At 47.2% G+C, this 26080-nt stretch overlaps 1 protein-coding gene across 2 annotated transcripts in view; it reads right to left on the bottom strand.

Annotated features, from left to right (window-relative positions):
* Positions 1-282: 282 nt before the first annotated feature.
* VARS2 (valyl-tRNA synthetase 2, mitochondrial) overlaps positions 283-26080 on the bottom strand; it is a 179232-nt gene continuing 153434 nt past the window's right edge. For both annotated transcript variants that reach the window (XM_063937998.1, XM_063937999.1), the window contains exons 20-30: positions 17648-17773; positions 17437-17541; positions 16568-16636; positions 15804-15882; positions 7898-8025; positions 5186-5338; positions 4125-4325; positions 3900-4011; positions 2547-2737; positions 1842-1943; positions 283-730 (exon numbers count right to left, since the gene is read on the bottom strand). In XM_063937998.1, coding sequence (XP_063794068.1) covers positions 653-730; positions 1842-1943; positions 2547-2737; positions 3900-4011; positions 4125-4325; positions 5186-5338; positions 7898-8025; positions 15804-15882; positions 16568-16636; positions 17437-17541; positions 17648-17773 — 1344 coding nt within the window. In that variant the 3' untranslated portion in view covers positions 283-652. The remainder of the gene's footprint in view (positions 731-1841; positions 1944-2546; positions 2738-3899; positions 4012-4124; positions 4326-5185; positions 5339-7897; positions 8026-15803; positions 15883-16567; positions 16637-17436; positions 17542-17647; positions 17774-26080) is intronic.

The raw sequence follows: 26080 nt of genomic DNA, 5'->3' as shown, positions 1-26080 counted from the left end.
GCATCACACATTTTTCCACGCATCCCCGAGAGGAAGCTTGCGATGTCATTGCTACCATAACTGGCCTATCCATTACTCCCAAGCATGCGGCACATCGCCAGCGACTGAATCCCCTGTGAGGACATCGAGAAACATTACAGCCCTACTGTAGATTATTATGGAAATTAGAAGTCACCTTGGTATTTCATGCTCTATATAGTAGTGGAAGCCACAGTGCGGAATACCCTCTGAACTATACTGTGCCATATTATTGCTTTGTATTAATAAAAACCTTACGTAATCTTTGATTGACACGTTTTTAATGACCGTCAAACGTCTACACAATAAACCTAATTGATATGAATATAAAATGTATACATTTATTATAAAACTAGTATATACACAGCATTTCTGTTTTCACAATACATATAGGTATTCAATTGTTTGAAAAGTTAGTTGGGTCTCTGTCTAATAGGAAAAAACAGACACCCAATCTACTTTTCAAACAATTGAATATCCCCCATAGTGACCACAGGAGACTTATTCTCATGTATACCTACAGTATACGAATAACCAGACATAACCCCAGGGCGTCACATCACTGTGATGTAGAATATAACCTATATATAACCCAGCTGTGATACACATAGTGACCACAGGATGGCGATAAAAGCTATTGGTCAGTGATCATTTTCTCCAAAGTCCTCATTGTATTCTGTAATTTGGAGATCTTCAGGTGCAGAGAATTATCCTGCAGGGAGAAACAACAACAGGAATCAAGATTAGAAAGATTATAAACCCTTGGCAATAAAACACTATGGGCCTGCTATGCAGATATTCATGCAAAAAGTTGCTGCGTTTTTGCCTGCACATGGGTCCGAGTCTCACTGCGCATGCGTCCAGATTTTGTACGTATAAAATCACAGTACAGGTTTGGATGCACAGTAGCAGAAATGTAAGGGACGTTCCTGGTCGGTGACTTGGGGGGGTAAAGGGGATGGCTGGAAGGAAGCACGGAGATATTGTGTCCTATGGGAGTATTGCAGGCGTGACAGTCCATACTGAGACGGGGTAACTGCACCTGAGACATACAGCTGATACAAGTTTCAATGGTGCTACTAAGGACACGCCATGCAGTATTCCAGCGTTTATGGATGCTGACAGTCGGCGTCTTGTGCCTTGCACATTCGGGTGCACGGATGTAGAACAGGGAAAGGCTTTATAGTGGCATTACCATAATGACGCAGCCCAAGCCGGCGTCCGACTAAGAACCAGCCTCTGTAAGTAAAGGTCTGCATGGTCTTCTTTATTCCCTATCTTCATGCTGTATGTATGTTTTAATGCAATTTTAGCTTTAACTTCTTCACGCCCCTTTAACTGATAATAGGAAATAAATCCACCATCACACACATCCCAATCCAATCATTTCTCACTGTGCGATTAAACAGAAGTGAGCATATAGCAAACAGATCTGATGTCATTAACTGTGAACGTTAAATTTATTGATAATCTGATTGGATTAGGTGGAAAATGTAAAAAAAAAAAAAAAAAAAGAAGTGGTGTGTATTGTGATCATACAACTACAGTCTAACAATATATATATAATATAAGTATATGAAAAAATGACTTTTTTATTTATTTACAATGTAAAAATAATCTGACTACAAGCCACCTCTTTACAATTCCCTGTGGGCGCCTGCTTTATATCTTTGTAAGGTTACAGCTCAGCAGCGACCTCAGCATCAGCCATCTGCAGCTTTCAAAAGGCGAAGTGACATTTTATTTATGCTGAGACTTTAAAAGGAGGATCATATGGACTTAATTTAGCAAGGTTTCTAAAACTGTGCAGGGGTCTGACATACCTCATTGTCCTCTTTGCATTTCACTTGGTTCTGAAGATGACATTCTAATTTCTTAAGTTTAGTCTGCAGCTTGTTACGCTCTGTGATGGGATCAATCAGTCCCTGGTTAAGAAACAAAGACAATGTCATTTAATGAAACAAACTGATGGGGAGATTTTCTAACTGTAATACAGTGAGACAGCATTGCTGGTCCTCTGTACAACAACCCCTAATACAGGGTATTCGTCACCCAACCTCCCATGCCAACTCCACTCCAAATATAGAAATAAAGAATTGATGAAAGCTTTGGGAGGTTATAAATGAGAAGGAGGTTGTCCAGCTCCTGCCTCCTATAGGTAAGCACTTACCTATAGGAGGACTTGAACCTTAGTGTTAGAGACCCACCAGATGAGGTCATCTGGTCGGGGTTGGTGGGCCCATATTTTTAGCCAAAATTATGCTAAGCACCTCGCATGTACTCTATATTCTATTGCAGAGTTTATTATAATTATTCTGATTAGCAGTGCTTAGTATTTAGAGTGTGCACCTGCACTTTTTTATGTGTGGAACTACAAGTCTCAGTATGGTATCACCTCTCCTTATGTTTAGAATTAGCGTGTGCAGTCCAAGCCCCTCTAATAATTCCTGTACTAGAATGATGCTATATTTGATAATTAGTGGTTCCTGGGTACAGGTCCTGGACTATGAGGGGCAGATATTACTGACCTGTAGGTTCATGTAAAGATGACAGCTATCACCCACTTCTCCTGAGGCCCAGCCAACTCCATCCCCACACTCCTGAGGAGCACACCTGGAGAGATGAAGGTGGAGGGGACCTGTGAGCGAGAGCGTCTGGAGTGGAGACAGGAAAATCTGGAGGGAGTGCAGGTCATCTTCCTGAGAACAGATGATATGGACTGAGAGAGAAGGTGGTGGGGCAGGGGGGAGAGACAAGGAAAAACATTCCGATTAGACCACAAAAACTCTTTCGCTCCAGTTACTTAACCAGTTAGACCCTTGTCATTGTCATTTTCCCAAGGGGACAAATCTATGCAGCCACCTGACTGAACCAACATACCAGAGAGGGCAGACTATGGATTTTAGTGACGTCACTATTTCTTTATTAATAGGCCGTATTTACAAAACAGCTGCTGCCGCCCTCGTGTGCAAGCTATAAGTTCTCCCTTCCCTTACACTTTGGCACACCTGAGGTTCAGAGCTGGGTTTTATATGTCAGCTGATGATTCCTGATATCAATGAGGACTTTGGGTCTTGGTATTTCCTAGTACACTGGCCTTTTACAGAACAGCGACCACTCAAGAATGCTGCCTACAGTATATTCCCCTTGGAAGGGAAAAACACTGCTGCCCCCTACACACACAGAAATGAACATATGATGTAATAACCGGTTCCTGCATATGCTATAAAGAGCTATAAGTCCGAAACTACTATTACCCTCAGCTGAGAAAACACTTTTCGGGCTGATCAGAAAATCCACGTGTGAGACCAAGTTTTGTCAAGCAGATAAACTCTTAATTCATGTTTTAAAACTATGGATGTGATGTACATGGATGTAATTGGTCTTCTAAACGTACCACTGAAAGGCCCTTTCCCTAAAGCTTTAGAGAGACACAGCTAGGGGGAGCAGTTTACCAAAAGGGGCGGGGGATTGAAAAAAGAACGGAGGAGTAAGCATGTGACCAGGGAGGTCATAGGTAGGAAAAGCTTTGGCCAGCACCAAAGGCTGCTAGTGACCTAGAGTTAAACCTAACCCAACATCTTTTCTCCCATGTTACTGAAGGAGAAAATATATTCTGATACTGGAAATGCCAACCATCTGCACACTCACAATAATTGGGGTCAATTTACTAAGGTGGGAATCTTTTAGAACTGGTGATGTTGCCCACAGCAACCAATCAGATTCTATCTATTATCTTCTAGAAGCAGCTAGATAAATGTTAAGTAGAATCTAATTAGTTGCTATGAACAACAACACCAGTTCAAAAATACTCCCACCTTAGTAAATTTACCCCACTATGTTTCATGCAATGCTGATGATTCTCAGTTATGCCTACTCACCCTCCGGCCTCGCCTTGGTCATGCTGAAGTCACTTCTTAGGCTGCGCAGCGTGGTGATTACGGCGTGAACAAAGCTAAAGCGTTGTGCCTCCTCGGGGTACGACCAATGAGCCTGGGTGAAGGAAAACATAAGACAACAATATACCAGCTTGAAATAACCCCAGTGCACTCACACAGACACAACAAGGTATCTTATGGCCGTAGCGTCTCCATGTTGTGGCTTACCGTGTGCCCGGGAGTGGGGTACTCAGCAACACAGATGCTGGGTGCTCGTCGTGAAGGGGCTGCTGGTAAACGCTGCCACAGCTCCTCTGATAAGTACGGGGTAAAAGGGGCAAGAAGACGAAGCGTCTGTTCTGCCCCCCAGTACAGCACCTGTTGGGCATCCTGAGAGCCTGGCCCCTTTAAGACGGGTTTTACAGCTTCCTGTGTTGGGAGAGAAGACAAAAAACACAAAATGTAATGTAAGGTTTAGAGGAATACAGATGTGTCCTTTTACATCCTTGCTGCAGTCACGCTAATCAGCCCGTCAAGTCACGTCATGCCGTGGCGAGACTCGGTAGCACAAGTGCCTTTTTTGCGTCTTTCGCCGCAATAATGCATCTTAGACACAATGTGGTGCAATAGGCCGCACAGGCAGCTTCTGTGGATTAAAATGATATGCAGCATGCCTATATTGTGTGTGTGACTGTATTAGCATACAAGATGTTATGCTACTTTGTTTTCCTGGAAAACACTAACGTTTCAAATCGGATGCAGTTAGAACTGCAATCACACAGAATATAGGCATGCCGCATATCATTTTAATCAGCAGAAGCTGCTTGCGTGTCTTTTTGCATTACTTTAGACGCATTTTCGCGACAAAAGAAACTAAAAAAGACGCTCGGCGCTACAGAGTCACTCGGCACTCATGCGCTGTGTAATGCGACTTGTAGCGCATAGAGCAAAGATGTAAGAAGACACATCTTATGTTCCCAGATATGTATGAGCCTCAGGACTCCTCACTGTTACACTGAACACATAAATTAGATGCAATGGACATACAGCACAATATATCGGTAATCCTGAAAGTGGGCCCTCATCTCAGAGACGTCAGGGACCTGAAGATCACATGAGCACCTTGCGGCTGTTGGCTTTAATACTCTCAGGTTACATTGTGTGGGGCTGATTCAGTGTCACTAACACTTACCCACTAGCTCCAGCAAACCTACACAAGCGCTTGCCGCTTTGCCTGCTCACAAATCAGTTATACAGTGTGTTACATGAGGCCCTGCCGGGCTACTTACCACATAGGTATCACAGTAGTGCTTCACCCAGAAGGTGTAAATAGCTCCTGTAGCTCCATGGAGCTCATAGGACTGAAGCTTCTTCTCACACTCCACAATGAGCTGCTGCAGGCAGTCCAGAAGCCACCGGTCCATGGGGGCCTGGGGCCTCAACTAGGGCGAAGGCAGAAAATCATTCATTCCCAGAACAATACCTGGCTGCTATGATGTTACTCACAATGTTATCACAAACCAAACATAGAGCAGCGGCACAGAGGATTCCCTACAGCAGGAGTGGCCAACCAGTCAGAGTCAAAGAACCAGAAAAGATCTGTAGTCAAGGGCAAGAGCCAGTATCATGGGGGCGTGGCCTAGTTTTCACAAAGCCACACCCCATTTTGTGCGCACACCTTTTTCGTTATGACGTTTGTAGGAGTATGACCTTCTGTCATAACTCCGTTTTTAGTCATGTTGTACAGTGCCACATACATATAATGCCCTAGTACAGTGCCAAATACATATAAACATTTAAAAAAATGGGTGCCTCCACACTCCCAGAAACATATGTCCCCACAGTGCCACATACACATATGTCCCCACAGCGCCAGATACATATATGCCTCACAGTGCCAGATACAATATTCCCCCCAGTGCCAGATATGCCCCCAGTGCCAGATATATATGTCCCCACAGTGCCAGCTATGCCCCTAGTGCCAGATATATATGTCCCCAAAGTGCCAGCTATGCCCAATGCAGTGTCCCCACAGTGCCAGATATGCCCCCAGTGCCAGATATACTTGTCCCCACAGTGCCAGCTATGCCCCTAGTGCCAGATATACATGTCCCCACAGTGCCAGCTATGCCCCCAATGCCAGTGTCCCCACAGTGCCAGATATGTCCCCCAAGTGCCAGATATATATGTCCCCACAGTGCCAGCAATGCCCCCAGTGCCAGTGTCCCCACAGTGCCAGATATGCCCCCCAGTGCCAGATATACATGACTCCCCAGTGCCAGCAATGCCCCCAGTGCCAGCTATACATGACTCCCCAGTGCCAGCAATGCCCCCAGTGCCAGCTATACATGACGATGACCCCCCCCCCCCTTCCCCCGTGCTGCTCACAGTGTGGCTGCTGTCTGTGAGGGGAGGAGAGCGCAGCGTGCGCCTCTCCTACCCCTCACTCTCCGGCGGCTGTGTCTCTCTTCTAGGCGCCTGTCCGTGAGCCAATCAAAGCTCGCGGTCCGGTAGCCTTAGCTGCCGGTCCGCGAGCTCTGATTGGCTCACAGACCAGCGCCGGAGAGTGAGGGGCAGGAGAGGCGCACGCTGCGCTCTCCTCCCCTCACAGACAGCAGCAGCACGGGAGTAGGGGAGGCCAGGGCAGCGGTGGCCAGGAGCTGGCTGAGCCGCATGCGGTGGATGAAAGAGCCGCATGCGGCTCGAGAGCCGCGGCTTGGCCACCCCTGCTCTACAGTCACAGCTGGAGTTTATAAGGAACCATAAGAGACATCCAATCTCTGCTGAGCCCCCCATAGTCCCACAGGTTCTTTTATAACGTGGTCCCATAATAAGTGATTGGCTAAGTAGTGTCCTTAGTTATAATTTTAAGGGAGATAGACTTAATTTCATGCACCTATTAGGAGGTACAACGAGTGTGGGTTGCATCTGGCCAAAGAGAGATTTAGGTATGTGGATGCCTATCCGTTTGATAGATAGGCAGTGTCTAGTTAGACAGTCAATAGATGGACACCATATGTAAGACAGACATTAGGTCGACAGGGTCAAAAGGTCGACAGGGTCAAAAGGTCGACATGGTCTAAAGGTCGACATGGTCTAAAGGTCGACATGGTCTAAAGGTCGACATGAAAATGGTCGACATAAAAAAGATAGACAAATGTTTTTTTTTTTAATGTAACATGTTTTTGGATTATTTCATACTTTCTCTATCCATGTCGGCATAGAGTCGGTTATAAAGCTTGTGGCGAGCGCAGCAAGCCACTGCGCCCGAAGCGTGGCGAGCGAAGCGAGCCCTGCGAGGGTATGCCCTTCTACAATTGGGGGTCCCAGATGACAAAACTATCCACACAAACCACACAAATGCAAAAAACATGGTGTCTACCTTTTTCATGTCGACCTTTTGACCCTGTCGACCTTTTGACCCTGTCGACCTAATGTCTGTCTAACATATGATGTCTATCTATTGACTGTCTAACTAGACACTGTCTATCTTTCATACCGGAACCATGTGGATGTGAGCGAATCAAGTTGTCCTAGCATCTATTCATGCGACATGCGTTTAGGTCAGGACCACCGGAATGTGTATATACTGTATTATGTGCAATAAAAAAGACACATGGTGAGTGTCCCAAGCTCCTGTTCATGGTGATGTTGAATGCTCACACAGAACAATAACACATCTGCAAGTATGTTCATATATATTAGCTTACCACCTGTATGGTAGCTAGTACTACAATGTCTGTCATCCAACACATGTGGACTGGGGCAGGAAACAGGTAAAAAGCTTCTGAAGATCAGCCCCAGGGAGGAACGCTATTTTTTTAATTTGCAGTTCCTCCGTGCACACTGCCTAATAAGTCTGAAAGTACAGAGCATGCGCTAAGCAGCTGACTGATTTATATGGTCAAGATGGACAAGAGCACCAGATAAATGCCAAATAGCCAAAAGCAGCAGCTACGGAAGAACACTGAAAATGAGCAGACCTGGAAAACGCCACTCACCTCTTCCAATGGGAGCGGAGAGAACCCTTCCCCCAGAGCAGACAGCGTGAACTTCACCCCGTTCCAGATTTTGTTGCAGAAATGGCGGAAGGAAACAACTACGGAGACATCCAGATTAATATTGTCACCTGAAAGACAGAGAGGGAACAGAAGGAGGAGAAAGGTGTCAAGTACTGAGAGGTTCCAGAACCATAGGGGATGTTATGGAATAAAATTTATATACAGATTTAATTTTTTCAACTATATACATGTAACAAAACAAATCTTGCCGATAAAACTAGAAAGCATTCTGTCATTTCCATCAATGGGAGATGAGAGACTATGGGAGTCATTCCGAGTTGATCGCTCGCTAGCAGTTTTTACCAGCTGTGCAAACGCTATGCCGCCGCCCACTGGGAGTGTATTTTAGCATAGCAGAAGTGCGAACGAAAGGATCGCAGAGCGGCTACAAAAATTTTTTGAGCAGGTTCAGATTAGCTGCAGACCTACTCAGCACTTGGTTTGACGTCACAAACACGCCCTGCGTTCGCCCAGTCACGCCTGCGTTTTTCCTGGCACGCCTGCGTTTTTTCAAACACTACCTGAAAACGGTCAGTTGACACCCAGAAACGCCCTCTTCCTGTCAATCACTCTGTGGTCAGCAGTGCGACTGAAAATCTTTGCTAGACCTTGTGTAAAACTACATTGTCCGTTGTGAAAGTATGTTGCGCGTGTGCATTGCGCCGCATGCGCAGAAGTGCCATTTTTTTGCATCATCGCTGCACAGCGAACATTTTTAGCTAGCGATCAACTCGGAATGACCCCCTATGTGCGCCCTTTTGCAGCTTATGCTGAATAAAACGTCTTTTTATTTTAAGCTTCTGCCGGTGCCTTTCAGCCAATATTTTTCTATCATCTGGCAGAGCTGTCGATTTCTGCCTTAGGAAACAGCTACTTTATGCTCTCTGCATGGAAATAAACAAATCTGGGTGATTATATAAAGGCATGGCTGAAAATACACAGAAAAAACCTGGAAGGAAACAACTCATGTATGAAATGTTGCAGGAGGGTATGAACAAGCACAAAATCTGACATTGGAAATCCCCATTACCCATAATATCTGCTAAGCAAGAGATACTGCAATTGCCAGGTGCAGCGCTACATTCAAATATGTATAGAAATGATGTACATGCATGTCCATGGAAAAATAAGAATTTACTTACCGATAATTCTATTTCTCGTAGTCCGTAGTGGATGCTGGGAACTCCGTAAGGACCATGGGAATAGCGGCTCCGCAGGAGACTGGGCACATCTAAAGAAAGCTTTAGGATCACCTGGTGTGCACTGGCTCCTCCCCCTATGACCCTCCTCCAAGCCTCAGTTAGGATACTGTGCCCGGACGAGCGTACACAATAAGGAAGGATTTTGAATCCCGGGTAAGACTCATACCAGCCACACCAATCACACTGTACAACTTGTGATCTGAACCCAGTTAACAGCATGATAATAGAGGAGCCTCTAGAAAAGATGGCTCACTACAACAATAACCCGAATTTTTTGGTAACAATAATTATGTACCAGTATTGCAGACAATCCGCACTTGGGATGGGCGCCCAGCATCCACTACGGACTACGAGAAATAGAATTATCGGTAAGTAAATTCTTATTTTCTCTGACGTCCTAGTGGATGCTGGGAACTCCGTAAGGACCATGGGGATTATACCAAAGCTCCCAAACGGGCGGGAGAGTGCGGATGACTCTGCAGCACCGAGTGAGAGAACTCCAGGTCCTCCTCAGTCAAGATATCAAATTTGTAGAATTTTACAAACGTATTTGCTCCTGACCAAGTAACTGCTCGGCAAAGTTGTAAAGCCGAGACCCCTCGGGCAGCTGCCCAAGATGAGCCCACCTTCCTTGTGGAGTGGGCATTTTAAGATTTTTGGCTGTGGCAGGCCTGCCACAGAATGTGCAAGCTGAATTGTACTACAAATCCAACGAGCAATCGTCTGCTTAGAAGCAGAAGCACCCAGTTTGTTGGGTGCATACAGGATAAACAGCGAGTCAGATTTTCTGACTCCAGCCGTCCTGGAAACATGTATTTTCAGGGTCCTGACCACGTCAAGCAACTTGGAATCCTCCAAGTCCTTAGTAGCCGCAGGTACCACAATAGGTTGGTTCATGTGAAATGCAGAAACCACCTTAGGTAGAAAATTTGAGGACGAGTCCTCAATTCTGTCCTTTCAGAATGAACTATTAAGTAAGGGCTTTTATATGATAAAGCCGCCAATTCTGACACCCGCCTGGCTGAAACCAGGGCTAACTCGTCACTTCCATGTGAGATATTTTAAGTCCACAGTGGTGAGTGGTTCAAACCAATGTGACTTTAGGAAAACTCAACACAACATTGAGATCCCCAAGGTGCCACTGGAGGCACAAAAGGAGACTGTATATGCAGTACCCCTTTTACAAATGTCTGAACTTCAGGCACTGAAGCCAGTTCTTTTTGGAAGAAAATCGACAGGGCCGAATTTTGAACCTTAATGGACCCTAATTTTAGGCCCATAGACAGTCCTGTTTGCAGGAAATGGAGGAAACGACCCAGTTGAAATTCCTCTGTAGGGGCCTTCTTGGCCTCACCCCACGCAACATATTTTCGCCAAATGCGGTGATAATGTTTTGCGGTTACGTCTTTCCTGGCCTTGACCAGGGTAGGGATCTTCAGGATCCGGCGTTCAACCGCCATGCCGTCAAACGCAGCCGCGGTAAGTCTTGGAACAGACAAGGCCCTTGCTGGAGCAGGTCCTTTCTTAGAGGTAGAGGCCACGGTTCGTCCGTGAGCATCTCTTGAAGTTCCGGATACCAAGTCATTCTTGGCCAATCCGGAACCACGAGTATAGTTCTTACTCCTCTCCTTCTTATGATTCTCAGTACTTTTGGTATGAGGGGCAGAGGAGGGAACCCATACACTGACTGGTACACCCACGGTGTTACCAGAGCGTCCACCGCTATTGCCTGAGGGTCCCTTGACCTGGCGCAATATCTGTCTAGTTTTTTGTTTAGACGGGACGCCATTATGTCCACCTTTTGTTTTTCCCAACGGTTTACAATCAGGTGGAAGACTTCTGGGTGAAGTCCCCACTCTCCCGGGTGAAGGTCGTGTCTGCTGAGGAAGTCTGCTTCCCAGTTGTCCACTCCCGGAATGAACACTGCTGACAGTGCTATCACATGATTTTCCGCCCAGCGAAAATCCTTGCAGCTTCTGCCATTGCCCTCCTGCTTCTCGTGCCGCCCTGTCTGTTTACGTGGGCGACTGACGTGATGTTGTCCGATTGGATCAATACCGCCTGACCCTGAAGCAGGGGTTTCGCTTGACTTAGGGCATTGTAAATGGCCCTTAGTTCCAGAATGTTTTTATGAAGAGATGTCTCCAGGCTTGACCATAAGCCCTGGAAATTCCTTCCCTGTGTGACTGCTCCCCAGCCTCGCAGGCTGGCATCCGTGGCCACCAGGACCCAGTCCCGAATGCCGAATCTGCGGCCCTCTAGAAGATGAGCACTCTGCAACCACCACAGGAGGGATACCCTTGTCCCTGGTGACAGGGTTATCCGCTGAAGCATCTGAAGATGCGACCCGGACCATTTGTCCAGAAGGTTCCACTGTGCGTGGAATCTGCCGAATGGGATTGCTTCGTAGGAAGCCACCATTTTTACCCAGAACCCTTGTGCATTGATGCACTGAGACTTGGTTCGGTTTTAGGAGGTTCCTGACTAGCTCGGATAACTCCCTGGCTTTCTCCTCCGGGAGAAGCACCTTCTTTCTGGACTATGTCCAGAATCATCCCTAGGAACAGAAGACAAGTCGTCGGAACCAGCTGCGATTTTTGGAATATTGAAAATCCAATCGTGCTGCCGCAACACTACCTGATATAGTGCTACACCGATCTCCAACTGTTCCCTGGATCTTACCCTTATCAGGGAATCGTCCAAGTAAAGGATAACTAAAATTCCCTTCCTTCGAAGGAATATCATCATTTCGGTCATTACTTCAGTAAAGACCCGGGGTGCTGTGGACCATCCCTACGGCAGCGTCCGAACTGATACAGTTCTGTACCATAACCTGAAATACCCTTGGTGAGAAGGGTAAATTTTGACATGAAGGTAAGCCTCCTTGATGTCCCGAGACATCATGTAGTCCCCTTCTTCCAGGTTTGCAATCACTGCTCTGAGTGACTCAATTTTGAATTTGAACCTCTGTATGCAAGTGTTCAAAGATTTTAGATTTTAGATTTTAAAATCGGTCTCACCGAGCCGTCTGGCTTCGGTACCACAATAGTGTGGAATAATACCCCGTTCCCTGTTGCAGGAGGGGTACCTTGATTATCACCTGCTGGGAATACAGCTTGTGAATGGCTTCCAAAACTGCCTCCCTGTCAGCGGGAGACGTCGGTAAAACAGACTTTTGGAAACGGCGAGGGGAATACGTCTCGAATTCCAATTTGTACCCCTGAAATATTATCTGAAGGATCCAGGGGTCTACTTGCGAGTGAGCCCACTGCGCACTGAAATTCATTGAGAACGGGACCCCACCGTGCCTGAATTTGTAAAGCCCTAGCGTCATACTGAGGGCTTGGCAGCGGCGGAAAAGGGTTTCTGTTCCTTGGAACTGGCTGATCTCTGCAGCCATTTTCCTCTCCCTCTGTCACGAGCAGAAAAGAGGAACCCTTTTGTCCGCTTGCCAACCAGGACTGCGCCTGATAATACGGCGTCTTATTTTGAGAGGCGACCTGGGGTACATCCCCTCTTTTAAGGCAATACTTCCAAATGCCGTTTGGAATCCGCATCACCTGACCACTTTACTGGAATAATTGGACAACGCACTTATACTTGATGCCAGTCGGCAAATATTCCGCTGTGCATCCTGCATATATAGAAATGCATCTTTTAATTGCTCTATAGGCAATAATATACTGTCCTTATCTAGGATATCATATTTCCAGTCAGGGAATCCGACCACGCCAACCCAGCACTGCACATCCAGGCTGAGGTGATTGCTGGTCGCAGTATAACACCAGTATGTGTGTAAATACATTTTAGGATACGCTCCTGCTTTCTATCAGCAGGATCCTTAAGGGCGGCCATCTCAGGAGAGGGTAGAGCCCTTGTTTTTACAAGCGTGTGAGCGCTTTATCCACCCTAGGGGGTGTTTCCCAACGCACCCTAACCTCTGGCGGGAAAAGGTATACTGCCAATAACTTTTTAGAAAATATCAATTGTTATCGGGGGGAAACCCACGCATCATCACACACCTCATTTTATTTCTCAGATTCAGGAAAACTACAGGAAGTTTTTCCTCACCAAACATAATACCCCTTTTTTTGGTGGTATTCATATTATCAGAAAAGTGTAAACTTTTTCCATTGCCTCAATCATGCAATGTGTGGCCCTATTGGAAATCACGGTTGTCTGTTCACCGTCGACACAGGAGTCAGTACCCCTGTCGGCATCTGTATCTGAGGTAACGGGCGCTTTAGGGCCCCTGTATGAGACGTCTGGACATGCACAAGCTGAGTAGCCGGCTGTCTCATGTCAACCACTGTCTTTTATACAAAGCTGACACTGTCACGCAATTTCAACAGTACATCCACTCAGGTGTCGACCCCCTAGAGCAGGCATTCCCAACCACGGTCCTCAAGGCACACCAACAGTGCAGGTTTTAGTGATATCCAGGCTGCAGCACAGATGGTTAAATCAAAATAACTGAGCTACTAATTAAGTCACCTGTGCTGAAGCCTGGATATCACTAAAACCTGCACTGTTGGTGTGCCTTGAGGACCGTGGTTGGGAATGCCTGCCCTAGAGGGTGACAACACAATTTCAGACACTCTACTCCGTCTCCTTATCATTTTTCTCCTCATACATGTCGACACCAACGTACCGACACACAGCACACACACAGGGAATGCTCTGATAGAGGACAGGACCCCACTAGCCCTTTGGGGAGACAGAGGGAGAGTTTGCCAGCACACACCAGAGCGCTATATATATACAGGGATAACCTTATATAAGTGTTTTTCCCTTTATAGCTGCTGTATTGTTATATACTGCGCCTAATTTGTGCCCCCCTCTCTTTTTTAACCCCTTTCTGTAGTGTAGTGACTGCAGGGGAGAGCCAGGGAGCTTCCCTCCAACTGAGCTGTGAGGGAAAATGGCGCCAGTGTGCTGAGGAGATAGGCTCCGCCCCTTTCTCGGCGTCCTTATCATCCTTTTTCTGTATGTTTTGGCAGGGGTTAAATGCATCCATATAGCCCAGGAGTTATATGTGATGCATTTATTTTAGCCATATAAGGTTTTTTTTATCGATTTATTGCGTCTCAGGGCGCTGCCCCCCCCAGCGCCCTGCACCCTCAGTGACCGGAGTGTGAAGTGTGCTGAGAGCAATGGCGCACAGCTGCGGTGCTGTGCGCTACCTTATCTGAAGACAGGATCGTCTTCTGCCGCCGATTTTTCCGGACCTCTTCGCTCTTCTGGCTCTGTAAGGGGGACGGCGGCGCGGCTCCGGTGACCCATCCAGGCTGAACCTGTGATCGTCCCTCTGGAGCTAATGTCCAGTAGCCTAAGAAGCCCAATCCACTCTGCACGCAGGTGAGTTCGCTTCTTCTCCCATTAGTCCCTCGATGCAGTGAGCCTGTTGCCAGCAGGTCTCACTGAAAATAATAAACCTAAACTAAAACTTTCACAAAGAGCTCAGGAGAGCCCCTAGTGTGCACCCTTCTCGTCGGGCACAAAAATCTAACTGAGGCTTGGAGGAGGGTCATAGGGGGAGGAGCCAGTGCACACCAGGTGATCCTAAAGCTTTCTTTAGATGTGCCCAGTCTCCTGCGGAGCCGCTATTCCCATGGTCCTTACGGAGTTCCCAGCATCCACTAGGACGTCAGAGAAAATAGTTTAACAAGAATTGTTGTTTTTACCAGTCACCTACATACAAAGCAGGGAGACATGGTCTGGGACAACCCAATATTCAGAAGGCCTCAGTGATGTCTCCGGTTTGTAGGAAATGCATAGCTTAGTGTCTAGGTTTATCACACAGGCTGGCTTGGGGGGAAGGGGGGGGGGGGGGGGTTGTAGGTGAACTTAGGGTCTCTTGTCATAAAGCACTTTGTAATGATAGTAAAAGCCGTATATCAACAGAGCATACACATAGACTACCAAGAATGTCCGGTATGAATGACCGCCGGATGGGATGTCGGCAGTCAACATACCGTTGCCGGCATCCCAATTTTTAAAATCCTGACAGGGGTGATTTTACTAATCTAACCCCTGCCCCTTGCCCACTAAGCCTAACCGTCTCTTCCCGCAGCCTAACCCTGTCCTCCACCCTTAGTGCCCAACCCTAACCTCCTCCCGGTGGTGCCTAAACCTAACCCCCCCCGCCGTCGTCTAAACCTAACGCCCGCCCCTTGGTGCCTAAACCTTACTCCATTCCGGTGGTGCCTAACCCTAAACCCCCCCTGGGCGCAGACTAACCCTAACCATCCACCCCCTGCAGTCTAACCGTAACCCCCCGCCGGCACTAATGAGAGCTCCCGCGGCTATACTTACAAGGGCAGGAGCCTGTCTGAGTTTCGGCATCGGTGTCGGTGTCTTGACCCCGTCGGAATGGCTGTGTCAGGATTCCGCCGTTGGTATTGCGACAACCGGGATCCTGACAGCCTGGATATTAACCCCATGCCTACCAAGATTACTGCAGCCCCCCTCTCATCCTGCTAAGGGGAGAAGAAAAGCAAAGTTCTATAGGGACACTTTTTGAAGGCATATATAATACACCAGTTTACTGTATTTTTATGTTGTGTATATAGATTTTTTTTTTCTTCATTTTTTACCATTTGTGTTTTTATCTTTTTTAAATGCCCTTTCACTTTTTTCCTCACCATGTAGTCTATGAGAGCAGAGGGCGAACCTCAGAGCGTCTGTCCCACACTCCGGGATGCCGTGCGGATAATCTTTTACCTGGAAAGAAACACCGTTATGGCATAATATATAGAATCACACTGCTGCCTCTTCATGTGGGGATCCGGTCTGAAGATCGACAGTGTCTAGGTCGACAATGTTTAGGTCGACCACTATAGGTCGACAGTCACTAGGTCGACATGGATGGAAGGTTGACAGGGTTTCTAGGTCGACATGTGCTAGGTCGACAGGTCTAAAGGTCGACATGAGTTTTTCACATTTTTATTTTTTTTGTGGATTTTTTCATACTTAACGATCCATGTGGACTACGATTGGAACGGTAAAGTGTGCCGAGCGAAGCGGTAGCGGAGCGAAGGCACCATGCGAGGGGACGCGGTGCACTAATTTGGGATCCCGGTCACTCTACGAAGAAAACGACACCAAAAAAAAAAAAAAAGTTCCTCATGTCGACCTTTAGACCTGTCGACCTAGCACGTCGACCTAAACCCTGTCGACCTTCCATCCATGTCGACCTAGTGACTGTCGACCTATAGTGGTCGACCTAAACATTGTCGACCTAGATACTGTCGATAAAACGAACCACACCCCTTCATGTGTGGATACTCGCCGCTGTCCTCCCAATACTGATGTCTATACACTAGCAATGTACAAGATCCTGTCGCACGGATACAGACGACATCCGAGGTTACTTTGTACCTACGTAGTATAAAACCGCGCATCTTACCAAGGCAGACTCCGCTACTTTACACTCCCATGGATCCAAGTTCCCCTCTCTTAGCTTATTGCGCAGGCTCTGTAAGGTAATTGTGAGGATTCCAGTTAGATATGATAATGATGGCTCTGAGAGAAAATGTTTATGAATGAAATGGTTAATGCAAAGCTACTGGCTGGTGCAGATGCCCTCTCTACTGTATCCAAAGCATATGCAGTATATTGTGTATGAAGCTACAAAATCTGTAGCACATGGGGTAGACCACAGAGAGAGACCGGACTTTGGGTAAGGCTCTGGCAGCTTTGTTATACAAGAAAGATATACAGACTTAGGTGTGTTTCATAGAGTGGTATCGAGACAGTTGTGCATGGGTAACACTGTCACATCCTGGAATCGCATACAGATGCAGCCACGCTCATCTAGCCTGCAGCTTGGCGTATTCACGGCAAGCCAGGAGCGGCGAGTGTGCCCACAACTAGGACGTGTGCATTCATCCAAGTACGCGCACCCATCAGAATACATGTGCAGCGTACCAAAACGTGGCTTGGCGTACCTAAGAGTGGCATGTGTGTCCATGGTGCAGGCTGGATGAGCGCGGCTACATCTGTAGATCACAGTCCAAAATCTATACGCATGGAGCATCAGAGAGCATCATGGTAAACATCAGTGACACAGAAGCTGCTTACATACATAAGCTTTACAATTCATTACAAACCATTTATTGCCTGATTAAATAAATGCAGATAAGGAAACCCATATGTGTGGATTGTTAGTCGGGAAAAACTACTGTTGCTGACTAATTGATGGAAATCGGTGTGCGGTACAGTGAGAAACGCAATACACGGAGAGCATTGCACAGCAGAATAGACAGCCACTTGTACCTCCAGAGAAATCCCTGTCATCACATCTAGAGGATCCAGAACATTTCCTAGAGACTTGCTCATCTTCCTCCCATGGGCATCTCGGACCATCGAGTGCAGCAACACCTGTCAGCACACACAGCAGTCAGTCTCATGACTACGGCAATCGCCTCACTAGGAACTGCACTGTGTGCAGGCGATGGGTACAGTTTCATTATGAGACTGCTATTACCTCTTTGAATGGCAACTGCCCCGTGAGCTGTTCTCCTAACATTACCATCCGAGCCACCCAGAAGAAGAGAAGATCGCTGCCCGTCTCCAGGAGAGAGTTGGGGTAGAACTCTGCGAGATCTTTGGTCTGTAGCGGAGAGAGAAATAATGCAATGGTCAGGCTTATTGTAGTGGCTAGGGCAGGCCAGGCCAACCTGTGGCTCGCCAGACGTTGTGAAACTACACATCCCAGCATGCCCTGATTCAGTTTTAGCATTCTCTAATAGCAAAACTTTGGCAAGGCATGATGGGACTTGTAGTTTTACAACAGCTGGAGAGCCACAGCTTGGCTTAGATTCTCTCACAGTGTACTGCAATAGAAAGATGGAGAAGGGGCACCACAGGTCTCCATCCATGAAAAATCTGTAAGATTTTGACTATATAGTTCAAATCTTAAAGAAAGTTAGTGCATATCTCAAGGTGTTAGGTAGCTTGCAGTAGTACTACAGGTACCAGCGGGCCCGTTTTTCTCCCGCATGCTGGTACTTGTGGTTCTCCAAGTACCAGCTTGCAGGAAAAAACAATATTCTTTACATTTTCTCAAGGCTATCAGCCTCCCATCCGCAGCCCTTGGATGGGGGGGGGACAGCCTCGGGCTTCACCCCTGGCCCTTAGGTGGCTGGGGGGGGACGGGACCCCTTGATTGAAGGGGTCCCCACTCCCCCAGGGTACCCCGGCCAGGGGTGACTAGTTGGATATTTAATGCCACGGCCGCAGGGCGCTGTATAAAAGTGACCCCCGGCTGTGGCATTATCTGTCCAGCTAGTGGAGCCCGATGCTGGTGTAAAAAATACGGGGGACCCCTACTCTTTTTGTCCCACGTATTTTTGGCACCAGCACCAGGCGCAGAGCCCGGTGCTAGTTTTAAAAATACGGGGGATCCCCTGTCCATTTTTCTCCCGGATTTTTAGAACCAGGACCAGCTCGAAGAGCCCGAGGCTGGTTATGCTTTGGAGGGGGGACCCCACGCCATTTTTTTCAGAGTTTTTTCCCGTTTTTAAACAAACGGAACAAATCCGTCAAATCGTCCGTTTTTCGGCAGCGGGACTGTCGAATCCGTTTTTTATTGCATATGGTCAATTTCGGCACCCACTTGCCGAAATTAGACTGTCGAATTGTGTCGAATTGAAAAACGGACGATAATTTGCCGCGATTCGCCGCTAATTGCATATACCCCTGTGAGTGCTACGGAACCCATTGTATGCACTTGTGACTGAAGGGCTGTAATCTGGCGTTCTCCGCTGCGCAGAATTGTCTGGAAGCATAAACACACGGTATGCAGTTGGCTTGTCAGCATTTATATGGGCGACAAGCACTGTGTGGACAATGCAACGCCGACACGGGGAGATCGACAAGTTATACTTGAAGCGATTTATGCTCGCTGCCAGTACAACTGCAAACATGGTAATCAACCATCGTGTTTACAACTGTACTGCCGTCACGCATGTTGGATCTCCTGGTGGCGGAATTTCAAGGTCCACATAGTGTTTGTTGCTACGATTGTAGACGAGACCTATGTATTGCTACATACAGATATCATCAGATGCATCTTTTACACTGAAAATAAGGCTGATGCAAGTGAGCACTGAAAATCCGACACCTGCGGATAGGGGGCAGCCCGTATGAACAGGGGTCGTCTGGACGCAGAAACCCATTGTCAAAGTCGAAAAATATTGTAATGCATATGCCTTGTACTAACCCCATGCACATGCCCGCTGCTCGTGCACTCAGTCCGCCGTGAGTGCACATATCCGCAATTTGCGTAGGATCGCTCCTGCGATCATGCGCGTGATATGGGTATTTACGGCGGAGTTTGTGAGCGCGTAGAGGGTTATTAGAACATTACATATTTAACCCAAATAGTGTACATTTTAGATATAACTCCCTTGCACCACATCAGCGAGTATTGATAGTTTAAACAGTTCCAGGACTAAGAGATTCGCCTTTGCATGATAGGAAGGGTCAGATAAAGGTTGGAAGGTGATGTCTAGTATCCAGCTGTAGGGTATTTTGAGGGTAACATTCCGGTATTGGTTAGAGAAAGATCGCATGTTCCAGCGTATAGTTATGTGCAAAAGTAGAAAATAGATATTAACTGTATTTACTGTATATTATGTATGCAGCGGGAATCCAGAGGATACCACCCACAAGAGCAGTTGGGGAAAGACATCGCCCATAAATTCAAATCAACCCATGACCTCTTCTGTAATGTAAAGACACATCCCTGTGTCCAATGGACAATGAGATTACAGTGACCATTGTATTGTGTATGGAAGTTGTGTATAAAAAGCCTATTGTTGCCTGGCCGGTCAGAAGACTCTGAACGCTTTCTATCTGACTAGCGGAGGACCGGCCGGGTTGCGCTTGCAAACATTCTCACATATGTACATTCTCTGTAGCCACTATTCTGTTTAGATTTATCTTGTTAGCATGTAGTGTATGATTTGTACTGTTTTACCTTTTGGAATAATCCACGGTGGCCTTAGAACCCTGTGGTTTCAACTACAAATCGGTGTTGTGTCTTCACTTTCCTGCAAGGGTTTTAAAGTATATTTATCTGTATAAATAAGAATTTACTTACCGATAATTCTATTTCTCGTAGTCCGTAGTGGATGCTGGGGACTCCGTCAGGACCATGGGGTTTAGCGGCTCCGCAGGAGACAGGGCACAATAATAAAAGCTTTAGGATCAGGTGGTGTGCACTGGCTCCTCCCCCTATGACCCTCCTCCAAGCCTCAGTTAGGATACTGTGCCCGGACGAGCGTGCATAATAAGGAAGGATATTGAATCCCGGGTAAGACTCATACCAGCCACACCAATCACACCGTACAACCTGTGATCTGAACCCAGTTAACAGTATGATAACAACGAAGGAGCCTCTGAAAAGATGGCTCACAACAAGAATAACCCGATTTTTGTAACAATAACTATGTACAAGTATTGCAGACAATCCGCACTTGGGATGGGCGCCCAGCATCCACTACGGACTACGAGAAATAGAATTATCGGTAAGTAAATTCTTATTTTCTCTAACGTCCTAAGTGGATGCTGGGGACTCCGTCAGGACCATGGGGATTATACCAAAGCTCCCAAACGGGCGGGAGAGTGCGGATGACTCTGCAGCACCGAATGAGAGAACTCCAGGTCCTCCTCAGTCAGGGTGTGCCCCTGACCAAGTAGCAGCTCGGCAAAGTTGTAAAGCCGAGACCCCTCGGGCCGCCGCCCAAGATGAGCCCACTTCCTTGTGGAATGGGCTTTTACTGATTTTGGCTGTGGCAAGCCTGCCACAGAATGTGCAAGCTGAATTGTACTACAAATCCAGCGAGCAATCTTCTGCTTAGAAGCAGGAACACCCAGCTTGTTGGGTGCATACAGGATAAACAGCGAGTCAGATTTTCTGACTCCAGTCGTCCTGGAAACATATATTTTCAGGGCCCTGACAACGTCAAGTAACTTGGAGTCCTCCAAGTCCCTAGTAGCCGCAGGTACCACAATAGGTTGGTTCATGTGAAAAACAGAAAACACCTTAAGGAGAAATTGAGGACGAGTCCTCAATTCTGCCCTGTCAGAATGAAAAATTAAGTAAGGGCTTTTATATGATAAAGCCGCCCATTCTGACACACGCCTGGCTGAAGCCAGGGCTAATAGAATCTTCACCTTCCATGTGAAATATTTTAATTCCACAGTGGTGAGTGGATCAAACCAATGTGACTTTAGGAAACTCAAAACAACATTGAGATCCCAAGGTGCCACTGGGGGCACAAAAGGAGGCTGTATATGCAGTACCCCTTTTACAAACGTCTGAACTTCAGGCACTGAAGCCAGTTCTTTCTGGAAGAAATTCGACAGGGTCGAAATTTGAACCTTAATGGACCCTAATTTTAGGCCCATAGACAGTCCTGTTTTCAGGAAATGTAGGAAACGACCCAGTTGGAATTCCTCTGTAGGGACCTTCTTGGCCTCACACCACGCAACATATTTTCGCCAAATGCGGTGAAAATGTTTTGCGGTTACATCCTTCCTGGCTTCGACCAGGGTAGGGATGACTTCATCTGGAATGCCCTTTCAGGATCCGGCGTTCAACTGCCATGCCGTCAAACGCAGCCGCGGTAAGTCTTGGAACAGACAAGGCCCCTGCTGGAGCAGGTCCTCTCTTAAAGGTAGAGGCCACGGTTCTTCCGTGAGCATCTCTTGAAGTTCCGGGTACCAAGTCCTTCTTGACCCATCCGGAACCACGAGTATCGTTCTTACTCATCTCCTTCTTATGATTCTCAGTACTTTTGGTATGAGATGCATAGGAGGGAACACATACCCTGACTGGTACACCCACAGTGTTACCAGAGCGTCCACAGCTATTGCCTGAGGGTCCCTTGACCTGGCGCAATATCTGTCTAGTTTTTTGTTCAGGCGGGACGCCATCATGTCCACCTTTGGTTTTTCCCAACGGTTTACAATCATGTGGAAGACTTCCCGCTGAAGTCCCCACTCTCCCGGGTGGAGGTTATGCCTGCTGAGGAAGTCTGCTTCCCAGTTTTCCACTCCCGGAATTAACACTGCTGAGAGTGTTATCACATGATTTTTCGCCCAGCGAAGAATCCTTGCAGTTTCTGCCATTTCCCTCCTGCTTCATGTGCCGCCCTGTCTGTTTACGTGGGCGACTGCCGTGATGTTGTCCCACTGGATCAATACCGGCTGACCTTGAAGCAGAGGTCTTGCTAAGCTTAGAGCCTTGTAAATTGCCCTTAGCTCCAGTATATTTATGTGGAGAGAAGTCTCCAGACTTGATCACACTCCCTGGAAATTTTTTCCTTGTGTGACTGCTCCCCAGCCACTCAGGCTGGCATCCGTGGTCACCAGGACCCAGTCCTGAATGTCGAATCTGCGGCCCTTTCATAGATGAGCACTCTGCAGCCACCGCAGAAGAAAACACCCTTGTCCTTGGAGACAGGGTTATCCGCTGATGCATCTGAAGATGCGATCCGGACCATTTTCCCAGCAGATTCTACTGAAAGGTTCTTGCGTGAAATCTACCGAATGGGATCGCTTTGTAAGAACCCACCATTTTTCACAGGACCCTTGTGCAATGATGCACTGATACTTTTCCTGGTTTTAGGAGGTTCCTGACTAGCTCGGATAACTCCCTGGCCTTCTTCTCCGGGAGAAAACATCCTTTTCTGGACTGTGTCCAGAATCATTCCTAGGAACATTAGACGTGTCGTCGGAAAAAATAAGAATTTACTTACCGATAATTCTATTTCTCGTAGTCCGTAGTGGATGCTGGGGACTCCGTCAGGACCATGGGGAATAGCGGGCTCCGCAGGAGACAGGGCACATCTAAAAAAGCTTTTTGGGTCACATGGTGTGTACTGGCTCCTCCCCCTATGACCCTCCTCCAAGCCTCAGTTAGGTACTGTGCCCGGACGAGCGTACACAATAAGGAAGGATCTTGAATCCCGGGTAAGACTCATACCAGCCACACCAATCACACCGTACCACTTGTGATCTGAACCCAGTTAACAGTATGATAACAAAACGAAGTAGCCTCTGAAAAGATGGCTCACAACAAGAATAACCCGATTTTTGTAACAATAACTATGTACAAGCATTGCAGACAATCCGCACTTGGGATGGGCGCCCAGCATCCACTACGGACTACGAGAAATAGAATTATCGGTAAGTAAATTCTTATTTTCTCTAACGTCCTAGTGGATGCTGGGGACTCCGTCAGGACCATGGGGATTATACCAAAGCTCCCAAACGGGCGGGAGAGTGCGGATGACTCTGCAGCACCGAATGAGAGAACTCCAGGTCCTCCTTAGCCAGAGTATCAAATTTGTAAAATTTTACAAACGTGTTCTCCCCTGACCACGTAGCTGCTCGGCAAAGTTGTAATGCCGAGACCCCTCGGGCAGCCGCCCAAGATGCGCCCACTTTCCTAGTGGAGTGGGCCTTTACAGATTTAGGCTGTGGCACGCCTGCCACAGAATGTGCAAGTTGGATTGTGCTACAGATCCAACGTGCAATCGTCTGTTTAGACGCAGGAGCACCCATCTTGTTGGGTGCATACAATATAAACAGCAAGTCAGACTTTCTGACTCCAGCCGTCCTAAACTATATATATATATATATATATATATATATATATATATATATATATATATATATATATATTTTTAGGGTCCTGACAACGTCTATTAACCTGGAGTCCTCCAAGTCCCTAGAAGCCGCAGGCACCATAATAGGTTGTTTCAGGTGAAAAACCTGACACCCCCTTAGGAAGAAAACTGGAGACGAGTCCCAGTTCTGCCCTGTCCGAATGGAAAATTAAATATGGGCTTTTGTAAGACAAAGCCGCCCACTCTGACAATCGCCTGGCCGAGGCCAGGACCAACAGCATGGTCACTGTCCATGTGAGATATTGGTCAACAGCATGTTCACTTTCCATGTGATATATTTCAAATCCACAGATTTGAGCGGTTCAAACCAATATGATTTTAAGGAATCCCAACACTATGTTGAGATCCCACGGTGCCACTAGAGGCACAAAAAGGGGTGTATATGCAATACTCCCTTGACAATCTGGACTTCAGGAACTGAAGTCAATTCTTTTCGGAAGAAATTCTACAGGGCCGAAACTTAAAACCTTAAAGAACCCCAATTTTAGGCTCAAAAACACTCCTGTTTTCAGGAAGTGTAGAAATCGACCTAGTTGAATTTTCTTCGTGGGGCCTTCCTGGCCTCACCCACGCAACATATTTTCACCACATGTGGTGATGACGTTGTGCGGTCACCTCCTTCCTGGCTTTGACCAGGGTAGGTATGACCTCTTATGGAATGCCTTTTTCCTTCAGGATCCGGCATTCAACCGCCATGCCGTCAAACGCAGCCGCGGTAAGTCTTGGAATAGACATGGTACCTGCTGAAGCAAGTCCCTTCTTAGCTCCCCAGGCCCTTAGTCCTCTGTGAGCATCTCTTGAAGTTCCGGGTACCAAGTCCCTCTTGGCCAATCCGGAGTCACGAGTATAGTTCATACTCCTCTATGTCTTATAATTCTCAATACCTTGGTTATGAGAAGCAGAGGAGGGAACACATACACCGACTGTTACACCCACGGTGTTACCAGGACATCCACAGCTATCGCCTGAAGGTCTCATGACCTGGCGCAATACCTGTCCCGTTTTTTGTTCGGGCGGGACGCCATCATTTCCACCTTTGGTCTTTGCCAATGGCTCACAATCATGCGGAAAAACTTCCCTATGAAGTTCCCACTCTCCCAGGTGGAGGTCATGCCTGCTGAGGAAGTCTGCTTCCCAGTCGTCCACTCCCGGAGAGAACACTGCTGACAGTGCTATCACATGATTTTCCGCCTAGCGAAAAATCCTTGCAGTTTTTTCACTGCCCTCCAGCTTCTTGTGTCGCCCTTTCTGTTTACGTGGGCGACTGCCGTGATGTTATCCCACTGGATCAATACCGGCTGACCTTGAAGCAGAGGTCTTGCTAAGTTTAGAGCCTTATAATTTTGCTCTTAGCTCCATCTATGTGGAGAGAATTCTCCAGACTTGATCACACTTTCCTGGAAATTTTTTCCCTGTGTGACTGCTCCCCAGCCTCTCAGGCTGGCCTCCGTGGTCACCAGCATCCAATCCTGAATGCTGAATCTGTGGCCCTCTAGAAGATGAGCACTCTGTAATCACCACAGGAGAGACACCCTTGTCCTTGGATATAGGGTTATCCGCTGATGCATCTGAAGATGCGATCCGGACCATTTGTCCAGCAGATCCCACTGAAGAGTTCTTGCGTGAAATCTGCCGAATGGAATTGCTTCGTAATAAGCCACCATTTTTACCAGGACTCTTGTGCAATGATGCACTGACACTTTTCCTGGTTTTAGGAGGATCCCGATTAGCTCGGATAACTCCCTGGCTTTCTCCTCTGGGAGAAACACCTTTTTCTGGACTGTGTCCAGAATCATCCCTAGGAACAGTAGACGTGTCCTCGGAAAAGCACGATTTTGGAATATTTAGAATCCACTCGTGCTGTCGTAGAACTATTAAAGATAGTGCTACTCCGACCTCCAACTGTTCTCTGGACCTTGCCCTTATCAGGAAAGCGTCCAAGTTTCTTTTAAGAAGAATCATCATTTCGGCCATTACCTTGGTAAAGACCCGGGGCGCCGTGGACAATCCAAACGGCAGCGTCTGAACTGATAGTGACAGTTCTGTACCACGAACCTGAAGTACCCTTGGTGAGAAGGGCAAATTTGGACATGTAGGTAAATGTCCCTGATATCCAGTGACACCATCTCGTCCCCTTCTTCCTGGTTCGCTATCACTGCTCTGAGTGACTCCATCTTGATTTGAACGCTTGTATGTAAGTGTTCAAATATTTCAGATCT

Source organism: Pseudophryne corroboree, chromosome 8, assembly GCF_028390025.1.
Source record: "Pseudophryne corroboree isolate aPseCor3 chromosome 8, aPseCor3.hap2, whole genome shotgun sequence".
NCBI lineage: Eukaryota > Metazoa > Chordata > Amphibia > Anura > Myobatrachidae > Pseudophryne > Pseudophryne corroboree.
Note: the sequence above shows the minus strand (reverse complement) of the source record. Positions and strands in the feature narration are given on the sequence as shown.